The sequence below is a fragment of the Megalops cyprinoides genome, chromosome 2 (genome assembly GCF_013368585.1).
Source record: "Megalops cyprinoides isolate fMegCyp1 chromosome 2, fMegCyp1.pri, whole genome shotgun sequence".
Classification (NCBI taxonomy): Eukaryota; Metazoa; Chordata; class Actinopteri; order Elopiformes; family Megalopidae; genus Megalops; species Megalops cyprinoides.
Genome location: NC_050584.1, coordinates 3,108,794 through 3,131,425, shown reverse-complemented (window position 1 = coordinate 3,131,425; position 22,632 = coordinate 3,108,794). Strand labels below are relative to the sequence as shown.

General features: G+C 44.9%; 1 protein-coding gene across 4 annotated transcripts; it reads right to left on the bottom strand.

The window, feature by feature from the left end:
- Positions 1–129: 129 nt before the first annotated feature.
- On the bottom strand, positions 130–22,429 carry exoc1 (exocyst complex component 1). Of its 4 annotated transcripts, XM_036522237.1 has the most exons (20): positions 22,288–22,429; positions 20,628–20,762; positions 19,401–19,531; positions 14,162–14,321; positions 12,875–12,892; positions 11,788–11,975; positions 10,823–11,050; positions 10,555–10,687; positions 9,973–10,082; positions 6,019–6,168; positions 5,669–5,774; positions 4,144–4,188; positions 3,667–3,830; positions 3,254–3,361; positions 2,667–2,743; positions 2,042–2,270; positions 1,622–1,805; positions 1,161–1,360; positions 852–1,046; positions 130–679 (listed from the first exon to the last, which is right to left on the bottom strand). In XM_036522237.1, exons 2-20 carry the CDS (start codon positions 20,749–20,751, stop codon positions 527–529), a joined length of 2,703 nt encoding a protein of 900 aa, XP_036378130.1. In that variant the 5' UTR covers positions 20,752–20,762; positions 22,288–22,429; the 3' UTR covers positions 130–526. The 4 variants fall into 4 exon arrangements, with proteins under 4 accessions (XP_036378130.1, XP_036378132.1, XP_036378131.1 ...); XM_036522239.1 differs by lacking the exon at positions 4,144–4,188; XM_036522238.1 differs by lacking the exon at positions 12,875–12,892.
- Between the last annotated feature and the right edge of the window lie 203 nt (positions 22,430–22,632).

The following is a 22,632-nucleotide window of genomic DNA, read 5'->3' as shown; positions in this document are numbered from 1 at the left end:
TCTGTTTTGTGCAACTTTCTGTTCACACAGACAGTGCACACATACGCTCCCTCTGTCTATCTCTCCATCACACACACACGCACGCGCGTGCTCGCGCGCACACACACGCACACACACACACACACACACACACACACACACACACACACACACACAGAGTCTGAAGCTCCTCAGGTAATGCTGTCATGGCAGCTGCTTTTCCTCAGTAGCTACAGCCACCGCCATCAACTCTGAGGAACAGAAACTGAACTCTCAGCAAAAAAAATATTCCTCACAATAAAGTCACATGACCAACAGCTACAGGATTTCCTCAACAATGAGGGCAAGAATGCTAAATCCCTTTCCTTCTGCTAGCCACCAGAGGGCAGCACAGACCCACAGTCTCCTTCACCACTTATTACGCTTTTCCTTTAATGCTTAGACTACAGAGACAGGGTGGGGGTTTGGGTTGAGAGGGGTTTGGGGCGAGGGGCGTCTTGGGAGAGGACACTTTTGGGGTGAGGGGGTGGGGCTGGGTGTGGTGGGTTCAGTGTGACTGTGCGATACTGGAGAAGTACTCCAGAATGTCCTGGATGGTGAAATCCATGGTGATTCCAGAGCCCGGGTAGCAGCGGCCGATCAGCCCCACAAAGTGCTTGTACTGACGGATAAACTCATCCTGCATGGAGTGCCATACCACCTAGTGGAGAAAGCAGGGATTACACCACAGTAACACTGACAGGAAGACACCTTCCACACTGGAACTCAACTGCAGTCTGTGTGTCTCTCTCCTGTGCACCATCCCAACATCTCTCCCCCTCTTTCATTTCCTCTCCCACTCCATCTCTGTCTCAACCCCCTCACTCTCTCACCTGCAGAAGGTTCTCTTCCTCACACAGGTGTTTGTCCACCTTCTTGTAGAGGTTGTCCAGCCCTTTCTTCACCTCCTTTCCGGGATACTCTTTGATGACCTTGCGCAGTTCCTGCTTGCTGAAGGCCAGCTGGTAGCTGACCTCCTCCTCCCTCACACCCTGTGCCACCCGAGCCTCCACCCCCTCGAAGAAGTGCTGAGAACACAGACACGCACAGACACACAGACACACACACACACCGGTGTCAGTATTATAAACTCTGTATATAACACACAGTTAATGTAAATGTGACCGGCAGCTTGTCCTCACATTTAGCTTCTCCAGTGGCTGTCCCAGCGAGGTGATGACATAGGCCTGCAGGTGTTCAGTGTATTTGTGCTTGGCCTCGCGCCGCTCCGTCTCCAGGCAGGAGATCTTTAGGCGTGACAGTGTGGAGAAGATGTGGTGGAAGTTCTCCATTAACACTACGTCCCGTGGAGTCTTCAGACTCTCACTGGCCACCTTCTCCACTGAAACACACACACAGAACACATGGCCAATCAGAGCTACAGACAAGCACACACCGGCCAATCAGAGCTGCAGACAAGCACACACCTGCCAATCAAAGCTACAGACCAGCACACATCGGCAAATCAGAGCTACACACCAACACACACTATCCATCCAGAAAACTAAAAGCAGACAAACGTGGGTCAATCACAGCAACACCACAGTGGCCAAACACAACATCAAATGGCGCAGGCTCTTGTTGGGTCGGGTGCTGGTCTTACCGTTCATGTAGACGGCTCTGATGAGCTTGACATAGGCTTTGTCCAGGTCACCACGGCGCTCTGCGTTACGGAAGATGGTCTCAGCCAGCTCTGCAAACTCCTCGAACCCGGTTACAAATGGCAGGATGCCCACCTTGCTCTTCTTGGAGATCTTCACTTCCTCCATCTGTCGGATCTGGCTGGACTGGAGACACAGAGTGGCCATGTTACGTGGTCTGAATGATCCTGAATAATCCCCAAGCTCCCAAACTTTCAGGGAAATCATACAGATTTGGTGAAAATAGCAGTTTAGAATGTTCACATTGTATTTATGATGGAAGACAGGAAATTCACAGAAGGGCCTCAAAAATAAAAAGCAACAGTCCCTCCCCAGTGTAGTTCACTCATTATGTAGCTTATCTGTTTCACTGAGATACCTACAATGCATTTATCGAAGTTCCTCTTGACGGTGACGAGCACATTGCCAAGGGTGGTGCTGAGGTAGGAGGCGGGGTCCACGTTCTCGGCTGTCCAAACATGATGGCTCATCTTCACCAGCATGTACAGAGAGTGGAAGCTGTCCATCTTATCCCCCAGAGCTATCAGACTGTTTAGCTCCACCTCAATGCAGTGGAAGATGTTATTCATCATCAAACGAACCATGTCCTTCCTGAAGGAGGGAGAGAGTGAGAGAGGGAGAGAGAAGAAGAGAGAGAGAGAGAGAAAGAAGAGGGAAAGAGAGGGAGAGAGAAAGAGAAACAGACAGGAAGAGAGACGGAGGGAGGGAAAGAGAGAGAAGGAGGGCAGAGGGAAACAGAGAGAGGGAGAAGAGAAGGATGGATTTGGATAATGATGGATTATGATCCATCCATGCGAGAGTAAGCCCCTCACAGTGCACACAGTTCTGTTTCTTAGGTAACTGGCAGGAAGCATTTCTTAAAATGTCTGATTTGTATAATGTTAGATAACAATGTTTTATAATCGTTCAATCAAGGTGACTTTAGCTGTTTTTGTCCCTTATGGAGGATTTCCTGTGTGGCAGGAAGGGAGGAAAGAGCAAACTCACTCAGACAAGGAGTGCCTGTGTTCTCCACCGGAGGACAGCCGGGAGTGCACTGTCCCATCGGCTTCGCACCCCTCTCCCTGCCGGGGAAACAGCTTTACTGCAACAACAACCTATAATAACCGCACGCACGCACGCGCACACGCACACTCACTCACACAAACACAGAGAGGACAGCCGGGAGTGCACTGTCCCATCAGCTTCGCACCCCTCTCCCTGCCGGGGAAACAGCTTTACTGCAGAAACAAATCAATCATAGCCACTCACACACGCACATGCACACACTCGCACTCATACACACACTCACAGAGGACAGCCAGGAGTGCACTATCCCATTGGCTTCCCTCCCCCCTCCCTGCTGTGGAAACAGCTTTACTGCAACTACAACTGATCATAACCGCACACAAAGACACACACAGGCACACTCACTCTCACTCTCTCACACACAGGACAGCCAGGAGTGCACTACCCCATCGGTTTCACTCCCCTCTCTCTGCCAGAGAAAACAGCTTTACTGCAGAAACAATCAATCATAACCACACGCTCACTCCCATACGTGCTGTCACTTACTCACACACACACACACTCACCTGTGTCACACCCTGAGTGGGGTGCTGCTGCAGCTTGAAAAACTTGCTGATGAAGTCCTGCTCGGCCAGACACAGCGGCTCCAGCTCACTGAGGACCTGCTCAAATATCTATGCACAGAGAGACCAGGTCACTGAGGACCTCTTCAAATATCTACACACAGAAACACAGAGAGACCAGCTCACTCAGAACTTGTTCAATATCTACAGGCAGAGAGACCAGCTCACTGAAGACCTGCTGAAATATTTACACACAAAGAGCCCATCCTAAAGGGAGTAGGGGTAGGGGTGGGGTTAGTGGGGATGGGGCAGTAAGGGTAGTGGCTGGGTTTGTGAGAGTAGGGCAGTCGGGGAAGGGGTGGGGTTAGTGAAGGTGGGTGGGGCGGTACTCTGTAGTTGGGGGGAGGGTGCTGCACCTTGTCGAATTTGGTTCTGTCGGCAACGTCCAGGTCGGAGGCGGACATGTTTCCCATGTCGAGCAGAGAGGAGGACTGGGAGCGGCGGCTGCTGGATCCCTGCACCGTCAGCTTATTCAGGCTGGACGTGGAGCCTGTAAGCTTCCCTGAGCTCCCGTGCAGGCCTAGTGCATCATGGGAAAACAAAATTCACTTCAGCCACTGCTCCTCTATCTCACGTACAGAAAGTTTGACCTTTTTAATGACTCAGTTAACAACAAAGCTTGAGGGACTGTGGGGGTTAGGGATCAGAGAGAGGGATCAGAGAGAGGGATTCTGGAAGTTGGAGGTCACAATGTGGGATTCTGTCAGAGGTCAAGGTAAGAGATTCTAGCAGGCAGAGGTCACAGAAAAGTACACTGGCAACTGGGGACAGAATGAAGGATTCTGGAAGTTGGATTAGAATCAGATATAGTGGGACACAAGCGTCATACTTACTCTCCGTTTCCTGTTTGAGAGCACTCTCTTTCCGAGGCAGAGTAGCTGGCAGCCAGTTAGAATGCAGCATGGAAGACAGAGACACGTTAGCCAGAGTGTGTCACACAGCAGGCAGTGTGGAGCCAAGTTAGAAATTAGTGTCAGAGCTCAAAAACTGACATGCACTGCACATGCTGTCCGATAGAGACTAGGCTTAGTCTGAGCTGGTGTACAGCCCTCGGATGAAAACAAACGTCTCTGTTTTGTTTTCGGAAGGGGAGCTTCAGCAGGCTGGTGTGTGATGGAGATGAGAGGAATACAGATGCAGAGCAGTGTGAATCACATTTACTCAAACCCAGGCTACACACCCCTCTCTCCTTCTGTTAGCCGTCAATGGGGTTGGAAAATTAGAGGATAAAAGCACAACTTAACGAGAATGAGAACACGTGATACAATGCTGGTGGGGTTATATGCAGCATGATTAAATGTAATCAAAGTAAAAGTAATCGCAGCTAACTGTCACTAACCCTCAGTGCTAACTCTCACTAACACTCACAGCTTAATCTCACTAACATTCACAGCTGTCAGTAGCACTCAGTGCTAACTCTCACTAAGACTCACAGCTAGCTGTCACTGTCACTCACAGCTCTGTCACACTCAGTGCTCACTGTCACTCACAGCTCTCTGTCACTAACACTCAGTGCTAATTGTCGCTAACACTTACACATAACTGTCACTATCAATCACAGCTCACTGTCACTCACTGCTTACTGTCACTCACAGCTCACTGCCAGTAATACTCAGTGCTAATTGTCACTAACACCCAGTGCTAACTGTCACTAGCACTCACAGCTCACTGTCACTAACACTCATAGCTAACTCTCACTAGCACTCATAGCTCATTCTCTATCTTTCAGCATTCACGGCTAACTGTCATTAGTACTCACAGCTAAATGTCCCTAACACCCACAGCTCACTGTCACTAACACACTCACAGCTAACTCTCATTATCTTTCTGTACTCCCAGCACTTTCACTTCCAGTGACACCCCTGAGTAATATCAGCAAGAGTGATTATTAGCTTTAATTTCAGACCTTGTAGTGTGGCAGCAGAGCAGGCCTGACTCTGCCCCTGCACCTCAGGGATGAGGGAGTGTCCTGTGATTACTAAGGGATACGCAGAGACTCCACACACAGACAGTAAACACACTCTCCTACATCTCCTACACACTAAAGAGTCCACACCCAGACAGGAGAAACCCTGAAACGTGACACATAATACTATACTGCAGCATGTACACTACATTACATTTGCTTAGCAGATGGTCTTACCGTGAGTCGCTAACATACTGTAGCAATCAGTTTCTACATGTTTCCTATTAAAACAGGTGGATATTTACTGAGGAAATATACACATCGCTGCCCCTTACTGCTACACCCAACTGCTGCTCCTTACTGCTACACCACATGTATGTCTCAGATGCTGTGGTCTTGTCCATTGCTGGTCATAAAGACTAAAGTTCTCCTCTCAGGCACTGAGCTCTTACCAAATTTCTTCCCCTCCTTGCTTGTTCCCGCTATTTTCATTTTTGCCACTTCAAAGAAGTCTTTAATCTCCCGCTCATACAGTCTTGTCATGTAATCAACGTAGGTCTGAAAAAGAAAAAAATTATTGATATTGATACCGATATTGATATTTATACTGATACTGATATCGGCACTGATACTAATACCGATACTGATATTGATATTTATTCTGATACTGATATCGGCACTGATACTAATACCGATACTGATATTGATATTTATTCTGATACTGATATTGATATTGGTACTGATACAGATACTGATATTGATGTTGGTACTGATACAGATACTGATACTGATAGTAACACACCCCGGTCAGGCCTTCGTACTTCTCGCGCTGCGTGTTCTTTAGCCACTCCATCAGCTTGGCATAGCGCAGCAGGTCTCTGTGCAGCACGTTGTGTTTGGGGAGCGTCAGCTCTGCAGAGTGCTGGCTGAGGCTGGAGCTCTGGTCATGACCCTGAACACACACAGAGCACAGTCACTGAACACTGAACACACACAGAGCACAGTCACTGAACACTGAACACACACAAATCACAGTCACTGAACACTGAACACACACAGAGCACAGTCACTGAACACTGAACACACACAAAGCACAGTCACTGAACACTGAACGCACACATAGCACAGTCCCTGAACACACACAGAGCACAGTCAATGAGCACACACAGCAAAGTTACTGAACACTGGACACACACAGCATTTACTGAACACTGGACACACACAGAGCACAGTCACTGAACACAGAGCACATACCACATACATAATATGGTCACTAAACACAGAACACATACAGAGCAGTCACTGAATACATATGGAGCACAGTTACTGAACACAGAACACATAATACGTACATAACACAGTCACTGAACACATGCAGAGCAAAGTTAATGAACATTGAACACATGCGGTGCACAGTTACTGAAGACTGGATACATACAGATTGGTCACTAAACACTAAAAACAGACATAGCACAGTCACTGAACACATAGCACCATTACTGAACACTGCACAAATACAGGACACAGTCACAAAACACAGAACATAGATCACACTGCCTGAACACTGAACCTAGGCAGGACATAGCCACTGAACACTTACATACAGTCACTGTACACTGAACATGGAGAACAGTCACTAAACACATACTGAACACAGTCACTGTACACTAAACACAGACAGAGCACAGTCACATGCCATAGTCCATGAGTACAGCCACTGAATTGCCACTGAACACTAACAGAGAACAGTCACTGAACACTGCCCACTGACAGAACACATGAAGTGAACACTGCTCTCATGCACAGTCAGTCACACACACTCATGCGTGCACCTGGGCATGCAGACACACGCGCACACACACACACACACACACACACACACACACACACACACACAGGCACAAACACACACGCAGGCACAAACACACACGCAGGCACAAACACACACACAGTGCTGGGTCCTGGGACTGCAGTCCTGAGCAAGGCTTCCCGTCACTCACACAGTTGTCCGGCAGGGGGCGCTACACTCATCAGAAACACTCTTTATACACAGTTTGCACAGCACCACACCTACACCACCCTCATTAGACAGCTCTGCTGTGTGTCAGTACGCAGGGTCCCTGGTGCTTGCATGCTCCCTAACTGTCATTCACTGTCCAGGGTCTGCTCTACACACCCGAGCTACACTCCTACATGCCGAGGAACAGAGCTTCTCAAACAGGAGCAACAAACCAAACCACTCCAATGCAGTAGAGACAGTCCCATTCTTTCCAGCAGGGGTTAGAGAGAGGGTACTGATGTAGTGCTAGGCATGTTAGATTTCACGATTGTATGATATAATTCCCATGCTCTCCGGAAAGGGTTAACTGCTGAGTCATGGCATATCGAGGTTTTCCGACTGACGTCATCAGTTTGCACCTGCTTGTGCCAGGGAGGCAGTGATGAAGATGGCACAGCGGTGTGTAACACACCTCATCAAAAGAGTGCACACAGCTAGATGCAATCTCATACATCTGGGAAAGACTGTATTAAAGAGACAGACCCAAGGGAGAGACTGCACTAAAGGGACAGATTGTCAGTCATTACTCACAGACGTAAAGGCCTGCAAGTGGATCTTTAGGACCAACAAGAAAGGAAATAAGAGACTGAACTGTGGCGTCATGATCTTGTGTGCTTTAAAGCCTTTTATTCCAGTTAATAGCTTGTTTTTATTTCTGTAGTAAATACCTGACAAAGTGTCCTTAAGTTATATGGTGAAGAACTGACCGGGCGACATTTGTTCTGCTCATGTTAGTTAAGGATACTGACCAACACGAATATGAGAGCCTGGAAGACAACCCATATAAACACAGCAATACAGCACACATGCTCGAGTACCAGATTACTTCTAAGTGCTGTGAAGGGGTGTTTTAAAATGTAACTTCCTTCCTTAGTCTAACAGTAAAAGACTCGTGAGACGACTGAGAGCTGGAAACTAGTGCTGTTGCCCGTGTTCTCCAGCCATACCAATCTACAGATCAAACTGTCAGAGTCCCTTTAAGTCTCAGAGAGACTTTTTCCTGCAGTATTTTTGCCTTTCGTATTTTCATATTCAGCCACAGACAGAATGTTCTGGAGACCCGCACACTTCTGCAGCAGGTCGCTGGGTCATGTGATGCGCAGTCAGGAAACACCTCCATGCCAGAAGGAAACTGCACTGCAAAGGGGCTTTGGGAGATACTCACAGGAAGTGACAGACAGGAAGCCCTATAGAAGTGAGGAATGCTCATTTTGAAGTGACTGAAGTGGTTGAACTGACACAGGAGGGAAGCAGGATGACAGGAAACAGAAGGGCTCGTTAAGACCCGCAGAATTCACTGCAGTCCAACATCACTGCACTGAATCTAACACCACTACACCGAGTCTAACATCGCTGTAGAGAGTCTATCATCACTGCACTGAGGCTATGTAACGGAGCTGCTAGCCCGTTACGGAATGCCTCTATAATTGGGACAATAAAAAATAACAACATACACAACTGTTCATTACTTACCCGTTTATTGTACAAAAACAGAATTCCGACACAAGTACGTAACCGAGCTTACTGTGCACATGTTCAGAAAACAAAGTTTTAAATTACCGTCAGGCTACTCTGTTGTTGTTAGGGTGGCCAACTAACAGGGCAGTGAAGCTACAGGCTGTTAAAAACTTAGCTAAACAGTTTTAACTTTGTTTTAAATGTTTTATGGTACTGCGTTAGTGCCAACTAGCAAATTTCTTACCGCACGTTTGTTTGTGTCTCAGGCAGCAGCCACTGTTTCCGGGGCAACGGGAAGCAAAGGTGATTTGTTGTGCGGGGACTGTATTTATAATATAATGTACATCGGGTGGTATATTCCAGTTCACACCAGTTTTCATATATGTTTATTTTCTGAACACGGGTAAATGGGAAAATGTCTAGTGTGTTACAACTGAAATGCTACTTATAATGTAAATTATTTCTGTTATTCATTGCAATATTAAGAGTTTGGGATTGAAAAGAATTAAAATTGTTTTGGATCATCCCAGCCAGCTAGGAGGGTATTTAAGGGAGTCTTTGCCCTCATTTTGTGCTGTTGGTTGGTTGAATGGGAGTGAAGACTGGTCAGAGTCAAAGTGTGTACAGTGAGTGGGTATTACTGGAAAACCCTGTAAATAGTTTTGTTTACCTATTTGTTATTTTTGTTGCTTGAGTTCTGATTTTTGTTTATTTTGATACTGCACTGTATATTTTGATATACAGTGATCCTGCACTGTATATAGCCTTTGCCTTCACCTGCACGCCCAGGAACCAATAAAAACACCCTTGACACTTCATTTGTTGTTTGGCTCCATTTTTGGATTTTTTTTGCTGCGGTTGTCCCGTCACAGAATAACATCACTGCACTGAGTCTAACATCACTGTAGACGGTCTCAGATGACTGCACTGAATCTAAGATGACTTTACTAAGATCACTAAACAGAGTCTAAGATCAATCAGCAAGTAAAACAGCTCTATGCTTCATAATAACAGCACAGCAAACCATCTGTAACCAGGAAGGAGGTTTCCAGTGACAACGCTGTCAATATGAAAGAATCACTGAATCAGAATCACACAAACAAACAGGGCATGAGAGAGTGTTTAAAAGGCGTAGTCTGAGAGGAGGAGGTGAGAGAGACAGTCTGAAAGGAGGAGATGAGAGAAACAGCCTGAGAGGAGAAGGTGACGGAGACAGTCTGAGAGGAGAGCAGGGGTTACCTGGTGAACGAAGACATTGTTGAGGTGGTTGGTGAGCCGGCGGGAGAAGCCGTCTCTCAGCTCGTTGAACAGGTGCTGCTGCTGCTTCACTGCCAGGAGCTTATCATGCCCTTCAGGAGAGAGAGACTGAGCTGCAGGTCTCTCACACACACACTCACACACTCACACATTCACACACTCACTCACACACACACTCACAACCACACACTTACACGCACACACACGCACACACAGACAAACACACACTCATAACCACACACTTACATGCACACACACACACACACACACGCACACACACGCACACACACACACGCGCGCACACGCGCGCACACACACACACACACAGTCAGACACACAGACACAGACACAGACACACACACACACACACACACTCAGACACACAGACACAGACAGACACACACTCACTCACACACACACTCACAACCACACACTTACATGCACACGCACACACACACACTCTTACACACAGACACAGACACACACACACACACACACACACACACACGCGCACACACGCGCGCACACGCGCACACACGCGCACACACACACACACACACTCACCTGGTCGGAGTGCTACGTTCATGCACTGCAGCAGGGCCTCGGAGGCATTGATGCAGGCCTCGATGCCCTTTGGAGAGGACAGATCTCCCTCCTGCAGCGCTCTGATGTGGCCCTTCGACAAATCCATGTAGTTCTGACAGCACATAGAGAGAGGGGGGAGGGAGTAAGGGAAACTGAAAGTGTGTGAAAGCAAGTGTGCATGTATTTAAATGTGTTGAAGTGTGTGTGTGTGTGTGCGTGTGTGTGTGTGTGTGTATCTCTTCCTCACCACCAGGAAGTTGATCTCATCCAGCAGCCGCAGGTTGTTGGTGCTGCTGAGCTGGATGAGTCTGTTGCTCTGGGATATCTGATCCATCTGCTCTTTCACGCTCTGCAGCATCTCCTCGTAGCTGCTCAGCTTGCCCTCGATGGTGTCCACCTCTGCCAGCGCCTCGTCCAGCAGCTGCATCAGGATGTTCACCTGCTTCTCCGATGCCATGATTGACTGGATGTTTGCCTGCCAGAAAGACATAGCGCTGAAATCAACCACAATGTGCTGGATTTAACCACAGTGTGCTGGATTGAACCATAGTGAACTGGACTTAACTGAAATGCCTTGGATTTAACCACAGTGTGCTGGATTTAACCATAGTGAACTGGACTTAACTGAAATGCCTTGGATTTAACCACAGTGTGCTGGATTTAACCATAGTGAACTGGACTTAACTGAAATGCCTTGGATTTAACCACAGTGCCAGGACATACAGTACCACTCAAAAGTTTGGACACACTTTTCTTTCTTTATTTTTACCATTTTCCACATTTTAGAATAATAGTAATTCCATCAAACTATGAAATAACAGAAATCGAATTATGCAGTGACCAAAAAGTGTTATGAACAAAGCAAAACTGCCTGATATTTTAGATTCTTCAATATAGCCAAAATATTTTTTACATTTTTTTGGAAAGAAATTCATACATAGACAAATATAAGTCATGAAGCTGATGCCTAAGAAACAAATTTCAAACATTTAAGCCTAAGTGTTTCAATCAAAAGGTCTTTGAATGCATGTTTCCCATTATCTTAATCAAATGTGTCCAAACATTTGACCGGTACTATAGGTGTTAAATGCTGGCATACAGCACACCCACACACAGCACACTTGCATCGGGACTCTTCATATCTCTTCCCCAGCGAGGAAGCCTGGCCTGGAGAAATGACTTGTTACCTGCCAGTGTTTAAGCTGGACTCACCCCATCCAGGACCTGCAGCTCTCTGGAGAGCTTCTCGGCGAAGGCCTCGGCGTTGGAGATGGCGTATTCACACACCTCCATCATGTTCTCAATGTCCTGCTCCTCCCTGGCGTTCAGCTCCTGATAGTCATCCAAAGCGTCCTCATCTCCTCCGGCCACACTCTGGTTCTCCCCGCTTGGGACCGACTCTACATGGGAGACACACAAGCCACACTGACCCCTGAGTACCTGATCCAAGCACACACTGGATGCATACTGGACCCAAACTGACCCATGGGTACTGATTCTATAGTACATACAATCTCAAACTGGGAGTCTATCTCTACACTGGAAACATGCTAACCCCTGGGTTCTGACTCTATACCAGTCACAAGCTCACCCTGGAGGCTGTCTCTCCCAGGAGTCAGACTCTACTTAGGATAAGCACTCATTCCCAGACACTCTCTCTACACAGAATAAACACTCATGAGACAAAGGTACCAATCGAGGGGCAGTGTGCAGGGGGGTGTTCATGGCAGCAAGATTTTACAGCCTCCATTTTAGAGGATGTAATTAAAAGCTTAAAAGCTTACTGTCTCAAAGAGCTTAGTACTTGCACTAGCTATGCAAGTGCTGTGTATATGATTACAATATGTCATTTAAAAGGAGACAAAAATTAAATGTTATAGAAACAAAATGATAAATAACAGATTATTGAATCATCTAGTTAGATTTTAAATGGCATAATAGTCCATGAGTACTCAGCTTTAACACAGTAGATTTGAGGAGATCAGAACACTGAGGATGACATCACTGTTACACGCCACTATGAACAAAAAAGATGTGGTGAACAGGAGTACAGAGCAGTGTGAATCCATCTTCTGTGACATGAGGGGAATTCACCGGAGCTCTAGGCTTCCTGTTGATCTGAACAGGACACTACGTGCTTATGCCACACACTAAACGTGACTACGCCTTCAATACACAAACACAAAACTAACAGCTTCCACGACGATGAGTGACCATCATGAGCACAGCTGAAAGGTGACCCAACACAACAGTAAAGACGTTTTAACTATGGAAGAGGGAAGAGGGAAGTATTACCAACCTTCGGCTTTAGGAAGCTCTGGCCAGTGAAGGGTAGAGAGAGAGAGGAGTAAATAGTTAAAGTGGAGAGCCGATCTCTAACGCACACTGCGACACCACACACTCCACACTGATCTCTAACACACTGCAACACCATACACTCCATGCACACACACATCACACACAGAAACACTACACACAAACATCTCATACAGACACACACCAATCGCTACATACATCTACGCAAAGGTATCAAACAAGTATGCTATACAATCTATATGAACATACATCTCACATGGCCAAAACACACACTACAGACCCAAACACCTCACACAGCCAAAACACACACTATACACACAAACGTCTCACACACTCAAACCATACACTCATATATACACAATCATCTCACACCAACACAATACACACTACATACACTAACATCACATATGGCAAAAACACACACACAAGCATACACTCAGACATCACACACAGCAACCCCATTCACGCTGCATACACAAACAGGAATATTCTGGCACAACATACTGTAGGGTCAACTCTAACACACGGTAGAGCGTGCTGGTTGTGACAGGTTTAAGCGGACTGTGTGACATGTGTCACTATACAACAGCAGTTAAGAGACCATAGTGTATTAAACAATATTCAGGGTTCCAACTGCCTCCCTCTCTGTGGGACAGCTGAGGAATATAGGGACTGTTCAGGGAGTGTCCAAGTACTGAAGCTGAGTGTTCTGTTTCAACTTAAAAAGGTCCATCTTATATTTCCTCACAAAGCCATATGAAACCTGTAAGGGTGGAGACATATGCAGGAGTGCTAAGTCTGCTCTTTCTCACTGTAATAAAATATAATTTTTTTCCCCATTTCCCTTGAGTTGCATCTCACTATATCTTCCCTGTAATTTCAGATTTCTAAGAATTAATTTCATACGAAATATGCGTTTCTGTATGTTTGCAGGTTTGAAAAGCGATAGGCCACAGCCTACACTTCCTCATATTCTCAACATATTCTCGACTCTTGATTGCCTACCTACAACGAGGTAACAGGGTCGAGTGGCTCTGTAGTAATTCAGTACTTATTTCTAAAGAGAGGCATTTTATCTTTTATCTGGTTAGTGCCTCAGAAATTAGAGAAACAAAAATCCAACAGCAGTCAGTGAGGAAGTGTGCCATCTGTAACTCTGTGCTTCAGAGCAGGGAAAACCATGAGGAGGAACACAGTGTTACATCCAAAAGGGCCACCAGCAGAATAGAAGACTGTGTGTGGACTGTAGGGGGGCAGTATGTTCACACACCTTCCAGTAGCTGGGGGCTGACGTTCACAAACTCCACTTTCTTCCGAAGGTACCTCTGGTTCAGCTTCCAGATGCAGGAGATGAAGGAGTTCTTCTCAGCTGTGCTGCTGGCCACCCACTTGTACACCTTCTCAAAGTGCAAGTCAAACTCTGGGTTCTCCTGTGGGAGGGGGAGAGGAGAGGATCAGAGCTGACTGCCCATCCAGCGCTTGTCTCAATGTGATCAGATCAGCAATGTGCCTCAAATCTTAAAAACTTACAAAAGTACAGGGGATATGCATCAGATATTTTTAACACAGTAGCATGCAGAATATGTCTCAGATATCTCTCACAGAATGTAGCACACAGAATGTGTCTCAGACACAGATATTTCTCACAGACTGTAGCATACAGGATGCATCCCAGTTATTTCTCACAGACTGTAGAAAAAGGCCACATGTGTTTGGCCCTGTTCACACCTGGCATTAACATGCATCTTGGGTGATCCGATCACAAGTGGACAGCTCTAAGTACGTCTGTTCACACCTGGCATTAAAATGCGTCTCCACATGCGTCTTGACTGACCACTTGTGATCGGATCTCACTTCCCCGCTGTATATGCAAATAAACACATACATCATTTCTGTTTGCAAATGTAAGTTTACGCATCATTTAAAGGTCTGTTTGAACGAATCTTGTTATGACTGTCACTAAGAAATAATGTGTGTTGTATCTGTAAATGAAAACATAGTTGACTAGCAAGCTAGATTCCATTTGTCACTGAAATTAAATACCCTTAACTCAGCTGCAGCTGATCTTTTGTTAAATTCTGTTTATGGTTGGAAAAAGCATAAACGCTAGATTAGAACATTTTGAACTTCACTGTATTTGTCTGGCACCTTGCCGGTATGGTTGAATTTAATAGGCTAAGCAAGATATTATGTTTCCAAAGTTTCTTACGTAATGTAGTTTAATATCAAAGGGTGTTTGGTGGTTTGCTAGTATTGTGAATACATTTATGAATTACTGTTCTAAAACCAAAGCGCACTTGTTACCGATGAACATATTCGAAGAAAGCGCATGCATTACCAAAGGAGCAACTTGTTCAGAGTAAAGAGTCTACGTAACCTGATATTCATGATGTAAGCAGGTTGTTCCACTCTTTTTGCTTTATTCACTCTAACTGGTGTGCCTTCTCTAGTGTAGTTTAATATATGAAAGTGATGTTAGTTTGCTAGCTGGCTTGCTAATATTTTTAAATACTTGTGTACATAGATTGTACTTTTAAAACTTACAAACTTTAAAACAAAGCGTACCTCATTTAATATGGTAAAATGTATTGGAAGGAACAGTCCTCCTTATGAAGAATCTGTATGTAGCTTGCTATTGCAACAAGATGATTATTATTACACAATATTTAAATTTGTGTAACTATAAAACAGAACATAGCTGTGATTAAACAAATGTATGTCATTGAATTGTGCTGTTTAATTTGTTTTTAAAGCACTGAAGGTGTTAATGTAATTATGGAATCATACTGTCAGAAAAAAAACAGTTTGTTTAATTGTTATATATATTTTGACACCTTTGGGCTTGGAAGCATTTGAGGTGGCTTGCGACCTCTAGTTTGTTTTATTGTTAATCAAGGAGGATAAATCTGCCCCTCCAATCCTGCATTCCTTCACTCTGTGGCTATCACCTACATTCATAAAAAAAAATAATCTCTCCTTGAATGGACTTTATGAACAGCTGAATAATGTGTAAAATCTTTTTCCAAAGGTTTACAGCTATGACATCGAACAGGGACTTGAAAAAATATTTCTCACTTTCTAGGGGTGCATATACACTATATGGACAAAAATATTTGGCCACACCTGTTTTTCAGGGTTTGGGCTAGGCCCCTTATCTCCAGTGAAGGGCAATCTTAATGCTTCAGCATACCAAGACATTTTGGACAATGCTATGCTTCCAACTTTGTGGCAACAGTTTGGGGAAGGCCCTTTTCTATTCCAACATGACTCTGCCCCACTGCACAAAGCAAGGACTATAAAGATATGGTGTGATGGGTTCAGTGTGAAAGAACTTGACTGGCCCGCACAGAGCCTTGACCTCAACCCCATCGAGCACCTTTGGGATGAACTGGAACGGAGATTGCGAGCCAGGCCTTCTCGTCTAACATTTACGTCCAGTGCCTGACCTCACAGACGCTCTACAGAATGAATGGGCACAAATTCCCACAGAAACACTCCAAAATCTTGTGGAAAGCCTTCCAAGAAGAGTGGAAGCTGTTATAGCTGCAAAAGGGGGACCAACTCCATATTAAAGTATATGTATTTGAATACAATGTCATTACAATGTAATGGTCAGGCGTCTAAATACTTTTGTCCATATAGTGTATATTTATCAGTGTTATTGGTTCATTTTCTAATCTTTCCTTTACTATAATATACCTTCCTTCTTTATCTTTGAATTCCTTTTCATAATCAAATTGGGTTGTGTTTGATATTAATGTTTCAACTCCTTTTCTGCGTCCCTCTTTATATGAACTGTAATATAAATTCTTATAGCCATACCTTTTTAGTTTTCCATGTTGTAACTAGGATAAATGGGTCTCTTGGAGGAATATGATTTGTACTTTTTCCTTTTTCAATTTTGTCATAACCCTTTCTCTTTTCATTGGTGTGCTTAGTCCATTCACATTCAGTGACATTATCTTGATATTGTTAGCCATCCTTATGTTTTGCTACTCCCTGAATATGTGCTCCCTATGTGCTATATCCCGTCTCCATTCTTTCCCCTTCACACGTTGCCACTCTGACCCTCCTCACATCCTCCCCTCTGCCGCAGGTTCGATGTCCCTGCCTCGGACATCCACCGTGTAGCATCTTTCCTCCATGTCCCGTGTGGCTTTCCTGGTGTTTCCATACATCTTCACTCCATTGTTCCAATGTATCCTTATTTTCGCAAGCAGTGTCTGAAAACAGATCCCTTTAATACCTTTTTAATGCCCGCATATGTCCTTCGTTTCTGGACAAGTTTGATAGCGTAATCATGATCGAATAAGATTTGTTTGCCGCCTACATGTATCTTCTTCTGCCACGCTTTCTTCAGAATCATTTCTTTCATCTCAAACTGTAGAAATTTGACTACAGAATCTGGGGGCAGCACTCGGGCTCGGTTTTTGGGCGGGGGCTCTGTGACCTCGTTGGATCTGTAGATTAGTTCCTTCAGGCAGCTCGAGTTTGGTGTTTAGGAGTTGCTCCAGGTATTTGCTAGTGGAGCTCCCTTCCGTGTCCTCCAGTATGCCAAAGATTCGGATATTATTTCTCCTTGACCACCTATGAGATAAGTTATTTTTTCTGATCAGGGTTCCCACCCATTTTCACTGACAAGATTTCAAAACATTTTCCATGACTTTTAAATGACCTTTAATGAAATTTCCATGACCTTTCACTACCTAGAAGTACACACAATTGTGTACTTTACTCCACAGGTTGGGTCTAATTATTAAATGACAATTAAACAACAGTAAATTGCTAGCATTTACTGTCAGTCACGTTGTTATCAGACAAATCCAGAGAAGGCTTTGGCCACTGATGTATTTGATAGAATAAGCTCGCCTTGTAAAAACAGAACAATTTGATCACCATGATGTCTGACAACCAAAATTAGATTTCCTATTCATTTACACTACTGAGGACGTGGTGAAGCTTCATGAAGCTTCATGAAGCTTCATGGAGAACGAAATGAGATTGGATAAAATGTGTTTTCTCCCCTCACTCTCCGTTACCACACTGTTTAATAGGAGTAGGAAGTGATCAGATTTTGTGACTCGCATTAATCCATAAAATATACAATAAAGTATAACTTTATTAACTCCTATGCCCCTGGTATGACAAAATCAAATTTTATGACTTTTCCAAAACTTTCAATGAATTTACTGAATTCCATGACTTCTCCAGGACTGGAAAATGGGATTTTAAAATTCCATGGCTTTTCCAGGATTTCCATGACCGTGGGAACCCTGTCTGATGTGTCTGATCCGACATCACCAACAGTGTATCATTCGCCTCTGTCTGCAACTCTTCCAATTCTGGTGTGTGCCTGGGCTTCGGCGATACTCAACTTTTGTGTCTGTAGTTCGTTGTTATTCTCTGTGAGCTTGCGGTCTATTTCTTGTCAGAGATTGGTGATTTCTTCCTTCATCTATCTCTTCAGTTCATCCTTAAATGCAGCTAATTCATGCTGTAACTCTTTTTACAGTAGACTACGCTGTTGCACAGCAAATAGCAGACGAAAGGATTATTCTTCCTGAAGCCTGGCTAGCTAGCATCATCGATTCCTCTACATGCATGCGGTACAGTGTAATCAGAATGGTACACACATAGGACCTGCTGCGGTCGCGGACAGAACCGTGTCCTATTGTCATCCTTCTCGCGCATGCTCAGTAGTACAAGGGGGCAGCTTCCTAAACAGCAGGCGATCAAGCTGCTATCAAGGGCATAGTTTTGGTCTCAACATTGGTAGGGACACAACAACCGAGGGTACACTGGAATTATGTAATATGACTTCACTCCAAAGATAATGCGAACAAGTTCGCTCAAATATTGGTAGGGACATGTCCCTACCGTCCATATGCAAAATTACGCCCTTGGCTGCTATTGTCTCACAGCCGGATTGTGTGTACCGCAGCTGTGAGAGAAGCGTTGCGCTGCTTAACCAAGAGTAGCGTACCAATTGCATGTAGAGAAAATTTGTGAACGCATAGCTGTACAAAGTCTGTAGGTTTAGTTAAGTCACGTTTGTGTTCATGTAGAGGGCTCCCATTCCGTTGAGATATCTATGTAGTTGTAGTATTTTATGCAGTGGGAATTATTCACATTCGTGACTGTACTGGCCTAATTCCTAATTCCTGCTCCTTCCCTTGCAGGAAACCACACACACAACACACAACCAGAAAACCACACATCCCACACGCGTATACTCCACATCAAGCAAATCCCTCAATAAAATTCTGAACCCGAAACCTGACTCCTGTGTCCTGACCGACACACCACTGTGACAGCAACCTTAGCCTGAACCTAGTTCATGGGTGTAACTGCCCCTTCATTTTCACAGACTGTAGCATGCAGGACGCATCTCAGATATTTCTCACAGCATGCAGCATACTGGATAGGTCTCAGATATTTCTCACAGATTGTAGCGTACAGAATGTGTCTCAGATATTTCCCACAAACAGTAGCATACAGGTGTCTCAGACCTTGTTGGCATCTTTGGCGTCCACCTCCGTCAGGTCCCTCAGCTCCCAGGCCACCTGCCGCTTGTAGAAGTCCCCCTTGTCAGACTTTTTCACCTTCACAACTTTCACCTGAACCGGTCGCTCTGTGGTCACTGAGAGATCAGAAGCACACACTAAACCCGACTCTCTGGTAAGAGAGAACAGAAATACCCAAGTAGGACTGTATAACTATACACACACAAATATATATATCAGGGTTTCCGTTATCCAGTAGTTACCGGTTTTTGCCTGGTAAAATTTATAAAAAAACGATAATGCCAGTCAAAATGTCCGGTAATAATGCTCATACAAAACGTAGCTATCACAAAGGCTATCCCTAAACAGGACATTTGTGTTTTGACAGCGAAACGTGCTTATTTGTAAGGCTAAAGCCGTCTGTGTTCTTTCCGTGTCAAGAGTGCCAGCAGAGAGGGGCTTCTCTCTGCAGAACTGAATTAAGATGGCGCTGTGAAGTCGTCTGGAGGAAAGGCGCAGCTTATGCACATTTTAAGCTGCAACATTGGACACGTTTGGTTTCAAGTCGGCAGCAGAGGACTTTGCCGTAAAAAAGGAGGAAATAAAATGTTACTTGGTAGCCTATAGGCTACATTTGATGCCATGTAGGCCTATCCTTTTTTTTAAACAGGCTACAGATATTACAGGTTACAGATGTTTTGTAATAGCCTACATTTTAGTGGCTAATGCTGAGGTTTTGCTCAATTGTTACACACATAATATATGCAAATAAAAAACTGTCCTAAAGTAACACAAATATACACTCCTATGGGAAGTAGAAACATTCTGAATGCAAAAAGACAAACAGCAGTAGTGCCTGTTCTGTTCTTGTTGGACTGCTGACGGCATATACATTGTAAGGGACTAGTGATGTTTTCCTCAGGAGCCTACAAGCCCATTTTCACCCAGTGGAACCTCCGGTCCAGTCTGAGCAAAATAAATACTCCAAAAACAACACAAGGTCTCAGAGATACTTATTTCATCCCTTCTGCTGTTATCATGTACTCCAGAGGTGGCAACTTTCTTCATGGATTTTAACCAATATTACAGACCTAAAACATTGTACATTGGTCAGTGTGTTTGTGTAAGAGATACTGAATGAAAGTGAGTTTCCTTGAAAGGGAGGATAGGGTTAGGATTAGGATAGTGCTGGAGCTGAAGGTACACTGGATCTGGCTGCTGGAGATGGCTCACCTGTGGCGCACAGGAAGCAGTTCTTCTTCTTCTTCCCAGCCTTACACACATTAACGATGCTGAGCAGGCGCTCATCGTTCGGGGTGAAGATGTCCCTCTGCAGGGCGTGCTTAATGGCCGTCATCTCAGCCGCTTCTGCGGGAAAAGAAGCAGGCTCACTCGGACCGCACTCACACAAAAACAACCAGACTCACTCGGACCGCACTCACACAAAAACAATCAGACTCACTCGGACCGCACTCACACAAAAACAACCAGACTCACTCGGACCGCACTCACACAAAAACAACCAGACTCACTCGGACCACACTCACACAAAAACATCCAGGCTCCCTCGGACCGCACTCGCACAAAAACATCCAGGCTATCTCGGACCGCACTCATACAAAAACAGCCAGGCTCACTCGGACCTCACTCAATAAATCACATGCAGAGCTGTTGCACATTTAGAGCAGGCAGATCCGCAGAAGAGAAAAGCTAGCAGACACGTAGCTGTGTTAGCGGGTACATAGCACATGGCAAAACCATCCCCACTTCCAGCAAGTCACACTACAGCACTGTGCAGAATCTGAACTAAACTCTGCTGTGGGCATTTAGAGGCAGAGACCTCCCTCACAGTGACAGATCTCTCTCACAGTGACAGACTGCTCTAAAGAACTGCAGGCGAAGGAGGCTAGCTTAAACAGTGCCTGTTTGGGTCTTCTTTTGAGAATGTGTTATGTTAGAAATTTCTTTACAGGAGAAGAAGTTTCCAGTTGGGTAGAACATTTTTCAAAGACTTACTAATGCATACTCGCAATTACAGCATGATTTCTCATGCGCAGATTTCTGTGCTAATCTTTATCTCCTATAAATTTCACAATATATCTCACTTATCACACTAGTTAATTTAACTTTCCATTTAAATATCATTGTGCTATTCAGAAGCTTGCCTGCTTAATTTATATATTTTAGGGACAAGCGGGTAGCTAGGATAACTGTGACCATGATAAATCATAATTACTCTCATTATTTATTTCTGGTTGCGCATTGCACTGCGCCAGGCACGTCGTGTCACCCCAGCGGTCTCGGAATTTTCGCATAAACTGCAACCGCAGGTCGGAGCTGCGTGGTGTTCGGTTTCACACTTAAACTTTTTTTTTTCACCGCAGCAGCAAAGTAAAAATAGATCCAATCTAATCAGCAACCCAGCGAAACTACGTTACCTCTGACACACAACCATCGCCATGTCGCTTTAAAACCGCTGCGGGCTGGCTACAGCCAAGTACAGAAAATAAGTGCATAATAAGGGGTCAGTGATAATTGTATTAACACACTACCTAGCCACTTTAGGTTAGACAGATATCATTACAGAAGAACACTGTTAGCTAACTAATTAACGTTAGCGAGGTACGCTGACAGACCAGCTAGCTGCATCTGTACTGATAAACGTCATCTAAAGATGTTAGCTTGCTAGATAGTGATTGCTAGCTCGTCTTATGCAGAACTGTCACGTTGCGAGTCTTTTTAGTTCGCTTGCAGAACAGTAACTTTAGCAAACCCTGACCCTCCTGGCCAGGCTAGGAGTGTCAGCTCTCCCCACAGATCATACGCTGGGAATGTCAGCAACCGGAGCCTCGATCGATCACTATATTCATGCTGTAAAATTCAGAATACTCACCCTGAAGACGGTTTTCAATGCGATAGCCTTATTTCAAATAGATGTGGTGTACACAATTGTCCTTTTTCCATGTAAACAGAAATCAGTTAGATTTCTTCCGGACAAAGTCCTGCGGGGGGGGGGACGCCCGGCCGTTTCCTGTTTCCGGTACATAACCGGAAGTCACGTGACGTGAGTGCCCACGGGGGACGGAGTGTTGTGGTGGTTTTGATGAGAAATGGAAGAGCAGTGCAATATTGTGCACAGTGCACTTACGTTCTTAACATATTCATAGGTGTCATTTTTACAAACTAAGAATATGCGCATTTCCTTAAGCAATCAGATTCCCATTTTAGTCAGACTGAA